Genomic DNA, 7,704 nt, shown 5'->3' with positions numbered 1-7,704 from the left:
GCGCCAGCACCGGTGGTGGCAGGCGGGACGGCTCAGCTGCGGTTGTAGGGCGGCTGAGAGGGGGCTGCAGGCCGGGCAGGAGCCCTCGGGAGTGGAGACCGGCCCGGAGGGCGGCATGCATCCCGCCGGGGTGTGCAGAAGGGCAGTAACTACACCCTGCCACACCTCGCTGGGGGAAAAATGGGAAAACACTATGAAACTCTCCGGACAGGCCCTGTCAGGTGACACATGGAAAAAGGAGAAGTCCCACTGCCTGTGCTGGTTCATGGTGCTCATCCGTTGGTCGTTGTTTCCTTCTTGCAATCCTTCTCTTTCAGCTGGGTCTTTCTGTGGGAGAAGGGCTACCAGGAAACAGATTCTGTGGTCAGTTCTGTAACCACAAAGGTGAAAGGAGTAACGCTGACAAACACATCCACCTTGGGAGCCAGGATCTGGGATGTAGCTGACTATGTCATCCCTCCTCAGGTATCCTCACTTTCACATGCAGAGAGAGGGTTTTCTATCGAACAGCAACTGCTCTGCCAAAGTCCACTGAGGTCTGGAGCAGCTTTACCTCCAGAGTGGGCTTGGTATGAGAGGATGAAGCAGCTTTGCTTTATCGCAGATCGTGCTGAGCACCTGCACCGCTAGCCCCAGGGGAAGCTTGTTTCAAGAAAAGTGTGTGTGTGCTTGTGTAGGAGGGAGAATTTTGAAGACTTCAGGAAAAAGTTGCAACAATAACTACGTCTGCTTTCTTACTGCTTTCTAAAGCAAACAATTCAAGGTTATCTTGTTGGCAGAAACCCCAGGAATAGCCTGCAAGTCACTTGATCCGGAACTGAGCAGGAGCTATTGCTGTAGTTACTGATTGACTGTGTCTTGTATGTATCTGCACTGTGTGGGCAATGTGTGCCGGCCTTTGGGGTTGGCAGGAACGGCCAAGCTGCTAGTTTTGGGTCACCCTGTCTGTGTGGGATGTGGTGCAGAAAAAAGTGACGGATTTAGCGAGATTTTGGCTGGGATCATATTTGCGTTTCAGTGGAGCAGAAGCAAACAACAGATCCCAAATCATACAGATCCGAAAATAACGGAAATTATGCTGCCTGGAGAAATAAACCAGGACTGGTCAAATTTCTAATAGATAGATAACAAAAAAAAAGAGTGGGAGTTGTGCTCAGATTTGCAGCTGCAGCTTTATTTCTGCTCCTGCCTTACAACTCCCCTGAGGAGCTGTGTGATTTCTGTTTTCATAATGCGAATGAGGAAATTTGGGCCAAGTGGGAGGACAGAAAGGGTTGCTAGTCCCACACTCCTTCCTCTGCCTAAAGGCAGCGGGCATGAGGCAATACATGTGGGAATCTGCTCCGTTAGCGCTACACCAGCATGTCCAAAGCAAGTCCCCTCTGCGGGGCCACCTGGCCTCAGTCGACAAAGACATTTGGGGCAGTGCCTTAGATATTCTTTGTAGACTAAAAGCCAACCGTATCCTGGGCTGTATCCAGAGCAGCGTGGCCAGCAGGTCGAGGGAGGGGATTCTGCCCCTGTACTCTGCTCTGGTGAGACCCCACCTGGAGTGCTGCATCCAGCTGTGGAACCCTCAATATCAGAAGGATATTGACCACTTGGAGCGAGTCCAGAGGAGGGCCACGGAGATGCTCAGAGGGCTGGAGCACCTCTCCTATGATGAAAGGCTGCAAGAATTGGGCTTGTGCAGCCTGGAGAAGAGGAGGCTCCGAGGAGACCTCATTGCAGCTTTCCAGTATCTGAAGGGGGCCTACAAGGGTGCTGGGAGAGGATTTTTTACAAGAGCCTGTAGTGACAGGACAAGGGGTAACGGGTTTAAATTGAAAGTGGGGAGGTTTAGATTAGATATCAGGAAGAAGTTCTTCACGGAGAGGGTGGTGAGGCACTGGGACAGGTTGCCCAGAGATGTTGTGGATGCCCCATCCCTGGATGTCTTCGAGGCCAGGCTGGATGTGGCTTTGAGCAACCTGGTCTAGTGCAAGGTGTCCCTGCCCATGGCAGGGGGGGTGGAACTAGATGATCATTAAGGTCCCTTCCAACCCTAACCAGTCTGTGATTCTATGACTGTCTCTCTGAAATTTCCTTACTGTTTTGCATGTCCAGGAGGAGAACGCTGTGTTTGTCATGACCAATGTGATACTCACACCGAACCAGCATCAAGGCCACTGCCCAGAGGTCGGTACTGGATCTGCTGTAATCCTGCCTTGTGTGGGTGGGAGTGCAGGGGACAGATTTTATGGAGTTTGGTGTAATTATTGTTCCTCTCCAGTATCCAGATGATAAAACAGAGTGCACGGTGAAGAATAACTGTGTTCCAGGATATGTCAGCACCCACAGCAATGGTAAGAAGCCTGCTGCAAGGGCTCCTTCAGTCTCTGCTGTGATACCTCTGTGCTATGCCTTCCCTCCTGTGAAGAAAGCAGCGTTTCACTTCAGTTTCCTTGTTCTCATTCTCTTACACCTAAGAGAACTGAAAGGGAAGATGAGATTTTATTCTGTGGGGAGAGCAGATGGGCTTAGACTGTCTTGGGTGGATGCTAGATAGATGGTGCTTTGGTGAGTTAGCAGTGTGAGGGCTTTTTCAAGACCTTGAGTCCATGAAGCAGTATTTCACATAGATGAAGATTTGACTCAGAAAAAGGACCTGATGCTTCTTTCTCTGAAATTGCACTACAGATTGCACTGGAAGAGAACAGGGCTCTTGGTACTGGGAGTTCACTTCTGAGCAGATTGTTTTCACCTTCTGGAGTGAGAAGATACCTCAGGGCAAAGACTGCCTCTGTATTTTTGCTTGGTAGTACCTCCATTCACATGTCTTTCCAGGCATCCAGACTGGGGAGTGTGTACCCTACAACAGCAGCATTAAGACCTGTGAAATCTTTGCGTGGTGCCCTGTGGAGGATGATCATCATATACCCAAGTGAGTGCTCTGTCTTCCTGCCCTGCGGTGGCCCTCCTGAGTGGAGGCTGGCAGTATGCAGCTGTTGTTTTTCCCTATGAGGTACTGTTGGGAAAAGCTGAAGAGGTGATCACCAAGGACCCTGCAGAGTCCTGTTTGTGAAAATATTAAGTGAAACTTGCTTTTCCTCTTTTGTATTTTTAGAAGCTGAGAACTTCACCATTCTGGTGAAGAACAACATTTGGTACCCCAAGTTCAACTTCAGCAAGTAAGTAGTGTTTGGGGCATTGCACTGTCTGTTCTCCTGGACAGTAAAGGGGAGCTGGAGGGGTGGAAGAAGATGCAACAGATCTTCTCTCTATTCCCCTGTAGGCGAAACATCCTCCCCACGATCAACTCCACCTACCTCAAGAACTGCATCTATGACTCCCAGAGAGATCCCTTCTGCCCTATCTTTCGCTTAGGGAAAATAGTTGAAGCTGCAGGGCAGAACTTCCAGGAAATGGCTGTGGAGGTATTTGACAGACCCCTCTCTTGGACCTCAGTGGTGTAGAAGGGGAGCGGTAGGTGGTTGTCCCCCTCCGCCGCCCTGTGGCATGAGCCACAGGACACAGAGTAGCTGCAGAATGGAGAGCTGCTCTGGCCAGAGGGACTGGAATCAATCCTACTTAAATATTTGGCCTTGGCTTGTGTGGGGGGGGGTTTTTTGCAGTTGCCTCTTTTGCACAGGGGTTGAGTGTGTGACTGGGGCTGGGACAAGGGTCAGTAAATCGGGGTTCTGGGCAGCAGAGAGCCTAGAACTGGGCTGGCCAGGCACTTGGGCTGCTCACCTTCTCCTCTCCTCCACTTGGCAGGGTGGAGTCATGGCGCTGCAGATCAACTGGGACTGCAACCTTGACAGAGCTGCTTCCCACTGCGTGCCAAAGTACTCCTTCCGGCGCCTCGACAACAGGGACTCTGCCCACACCGTCTCGCCTGGCTACAACTTCAGGTAATGTGGCTGTGGAGGGCACGTGGTGTCCCTGTGGCTCTATCTGCCGCTGACACAGTGTCATGGGCTGCCTGCACCCCTCTGGCAGTTGTGGGCAGTCCTTGGACTTTCGACAGTGCTGTAAGTCTTGGAGAGTTTCTCTGATGCTGTAACACATAGAGCAGGTCAGTTCCTCACTGTGTGCGAACCACAGCAGGGGGGAAGGTTGGTGCTGCTCCACTGGTTGCGTCAGAGTGTCTGAGCCGCATTTGCATCAGCATTTGCGTGACCGTTTGGGCCAGCCTCCCGTGGCACAGCAGTGTGAGAACTGACTGTTTTGGGGTGTGCCGGTAGGGCAGTGTTTGAGGGGGCTGAGGTGTAGGGGTGAGAGGCTGAAGCCCCTCCTTTGCTTTGCATGAGAGTTAAAACTAGTCTCTAGAAAGTGCTGTGTCAGTTGAAGTCCTTATCTGCACCAGGAATATCCTGGCATACGCCACATACGTGTTCTGACCAGTATAGGTAGGTCCAGCACCTCCAGTAAAACTGCCAGCACAGAGCTGGGTAGCTGGTTGCGTCCAGCCTCGGAGCTATAATGATTGACCACCTTGCCAAGATTCTCACAACAGTCCTGCTCGTGAGGAAAGACAGCTCAAGGCTCCTCTTGTTTCTAGAAACACCAGCTCCCACTTAGCACAGGGGATCTCTTTTGGGAGAACTTGAATGAATTCGCTGAGAAGCTGCTGTCATGCAGATGGCACGGGCGTGTTTTTGGGAGGTGCCAGGCCTGTAGGTATTGGGGTGTCCGGCGAGACTGGCTGGAGGATATCGCAGCCTGGCTGGTGCGGGTTCTGAAGCGCTCTTGCTAATTCCAGGCCGTGGTGCAACCCATTACCAGCCCTTCCTCTTCTCTTCCACCTACTTCTCTGCTTCCTCCTGGCTTAGTCAACCATGTGGTGTAGTAAGTCTGATCTCACTTATTTGTTCTCATCCCTTTTCCCTGTTATTTGCCTGCCAGTCACGTTGTGCGGGCCAAGGGAGAGCCTTTGCGTGCCAGGCTGGACTGTGCTGCCTGCTCCCGGCCCTGCCCTCTCGTGGCTGCCTGCGCTCCTGCAGCTTCCTGCTCGCCTGGCTGAGCGGGCCTATTCTCATGCGCAGCTGAATTTCTCCATGGCTGTCCTTGTGCACCCCTACTGAAAATAATTTCCTCCCTTTCCTGTGCATTGCAAGCTCCCTGATTTGGCTTATGCTGTCTTAAATTCGCCTGTCCTGGGCTTTCTCCTATATGTGCTTGCCTGCATGCCCTCCGTCGTTTGGGGCTTGTCCCTGGAGGTACCAGTCCTCTTCGGATGGGAGACACACCTGGATATGTTGCATGATCGCCTCAGGAACCTCATAATTTCCAGCTAAGCTCCGACCTATCTTTTCTCCAGGTTTGCAAAATACTACAAGGACAGTAATGGCACTGAATCACGGACGCTTGTCAAAGCCTATGGCATCCGCTTTGATATCATAGTGTTTGGAAAGGTAGGGTGACATAATTCCTGGTGATCTTGATGTGGGGGCTATCAGAGATGCGGGAAAACAGATTCACCCTTGTAACTGTCTTTTAGGCAGGAAAATTTGATGTAATTCCGACGATGATTAACATCGGCTCTGGCTTAGCGCTGTTTGGGGTGGTAAGTGACACCGCAGTGGGACTCAGTTCTGGATCAGCGCCTCAGTCCTGAGGATCATTCTTTCATTCTCCCTCTAGGCAACAGTGCTGTGTGACGTCGTTGTTCTGTATTGCATGAAGAAGAAATACTACTACCGGGAGAAGAAATACAAGTATGTGGAGGATTATGAACTGGTAGGTGTCAGTGAAGGCAGAGTGAAAGTCAGAGTTGCTTCCTCTGCTGCCTCTGGAGAGATCCTGAAACAGGATGTAAAAAGGCCACATAAAATGGGGATTTTTGAACCACAGCTTTGAGGAAACTTTGTCAGAGCAGCTAGTTTTTACCTCAAAGCTGTTGCAAGGGAGGAACACTAGAAACAAATATTGTCATGTTTCCTAGGCAACCACTCTTGGAGAGAGAAATATATGTTCAAGAACTTGTCATGTTCCCACTGCACCTCCCTTTTGGGTTGCAGTCCTTGGCAGTTGCCTCCTGAGAGCTGCAGGCGACAGCTCTGTGCCCATCAAATCCCTTCTGGGGCTTCCTGCTGCTGCTAATGAACCCATTCAAGGGGTTGGTATTTTCTAAGGCCAGTATGCTGACAGGCACAGCTACGCCCCCCGGATCCCTTTGGCCAGTAGGAGGGTTGAGTTGGGTAGTGGGGGTGCCTGACTGGTGCTGAGGGTTCCCTGCAGCCCTGTGCTTGGTGGGAAGTGTTGCTGCAGAGGGTGGATTTCTGAACGAAAAGACCTTGTGGCACTGGAAATGTAAAGTCTGGGGGGTGGAGGGTAACTTGCCTGCGCAGAGGGTTACATGTGAGAGGAAGGGGAAGAACGAAGAGTTTTTCTGGCATAGAACTGTCATCTCCGATCCTTGCAGGGAGTCAGTGAGACGTATGGAACAAACTCCTGACCTGCTGCTACAGCACCAACTGCTGCTGCAAACTGCTGCTGTGAAGGTTACTCTGACCCTGCCTGAGACCCACCCCCTCTTCAGTGGAAGGAAGAGGGGAACAAACCTCAAGAAAGGGACCTTCTTCACTACTCTTCACTACTTTTGCTGGCTGGAGCCAGCTGTGGGACAGAACCGTGTCTGCCCCTCATCTGCTGTCGTTCCAGGTTAATTGCACTAAGCACATAGGGAGAATTGTGCTTTTAGGCCAGGCCTCTGCTCCGGGTAAGCCTAGGCCAGGGACTGTGCTGACACTGTCGTGTTGACAGTCCTCCTTTCCCTGAGCTCAACGGTAGCAGAGAGCACAGGGTGACAGGCACAGGTTCTCCCTTCCAGTGAACATGGCTCCTGCCAGATGTTGCCTGACCTTGGGAGAGCAGCTCCTTGCTGCTGTCAGATCGCTTCTCCTTGCCCTGAAGGACTGTGCTTAGCTGAGCCTGGGCCTACTACTTAATTGTGTCTCCAAGCTCCAGTGGCCACAGACAAAGCAGCATCTGATTCCATTGTGCTACTGTAAATGGCTTACTTATTAGAGAATTTTTCTGTTTTGTCTAATTTCTGTGGTACTACTTTAAAATATATTTTCTTTTTAATAAAATATTACACTCTCTGCCCTCTTTAAAAGACCTGCAAGCTGGGCTTTGCTTGGTTATTTTTCCCCAGGGCCCATGAAGGCTAGGATCCACAAAGTGTCTTCATTTCACACGTTACTAGAGAGCTATCAGAGCCAGTGCTGCCGTCTGCTTTGCCTCTTGATTCTCTCAGTAAGAGGGCTGCCGCAACTAGAGCTTCTGGTCTGCTTTGTTCTCCTAACACCGTGTCTGTTGCATTAAAACCCTACTCGAGGGAAAAGGCCTGAAAGCTAGAGGCTGGGGTGGGTTAGCCTGGCACGGCCTTAGCCAAACGCTGTTACCAGCTGGTGAGAAGACCCGAGCTACTCTTCCCTGGCCTGTCTTCCCTGCTTTTCACTGCCCCCAGACCCCCTGTCTGGGCTACTGCATTTAATGGGTTTATAGAATTTGATTTAAGTGAATCTGTTGGCTTTTATCTTCGTGTGGCCTTGAGCGTCTCTAGTGATCCCACTGGCATGCAGCTCTTGCCTTTCTCTCAAACTTTTTTAGCGTTAGAGAGCCCTGGGACCTATTCCTTACCTCCAGCATTCTGGCTAGGGCTTGCCTGCCTTCCTCCAGCAGCACCGTGGGTTTGCTGCAGCATTATCGTTTTGG

General features: G+C 51.2%; 1 protein-coding gene across 1 annotated transcript; it reads left to right on the top strand.

Annotated features, from left to right (window-relative positions):
- Nucleotides 1-317: 317 nt before the first annotated feature.
- Nucleotides 318-6,439, top strand: P2RX4 (purinergic receptor P2X, ligand-gated ion channel, 4; the record flags this gene model as incomplete). The annotated part of the gene is made up of 11 exons (XM_010157162.1): nt 318-465; nt 2,107-2,178; nt 2,273-2,345; nt 2,827-2,923; nt 3,051-3,170; nt 3,275-3,416; nt 3,757-3,893; nt 5,303-5,396; nt 5,483-5,548; nt 5,626-5,721; nt 6,407-6,439. Coding segments are annotated over 11 exons (1,078 nt in total), but the record flags the coding sequence as incomplete, so codon positions are not given.
- Between the last annotated feature and the right edge of the window lie 1,265 nt (nt 6,440-7,704).

The sequence above is a fragment of the Eurypyga helias genome, unplaced genomic scaffold (genome assembly GCF_000690775.1).
Source record: "Eurypyga helias isolate BGI_N326 unplaced genomic scaffold, ASM69077v1 scaffold23828, whole genome shotgun sequence".
Lineage (NCBI taxonomy): Eukaryota > Metazoa > Chordata > Aves > Eurypygiformes > Eurypygidae > Eurypyga > Eurypyga helias.
Note: the sequence above shows the minus strand (reverse complement) of the source record. Positions and strands in the feature narration are given on the sequence as shown.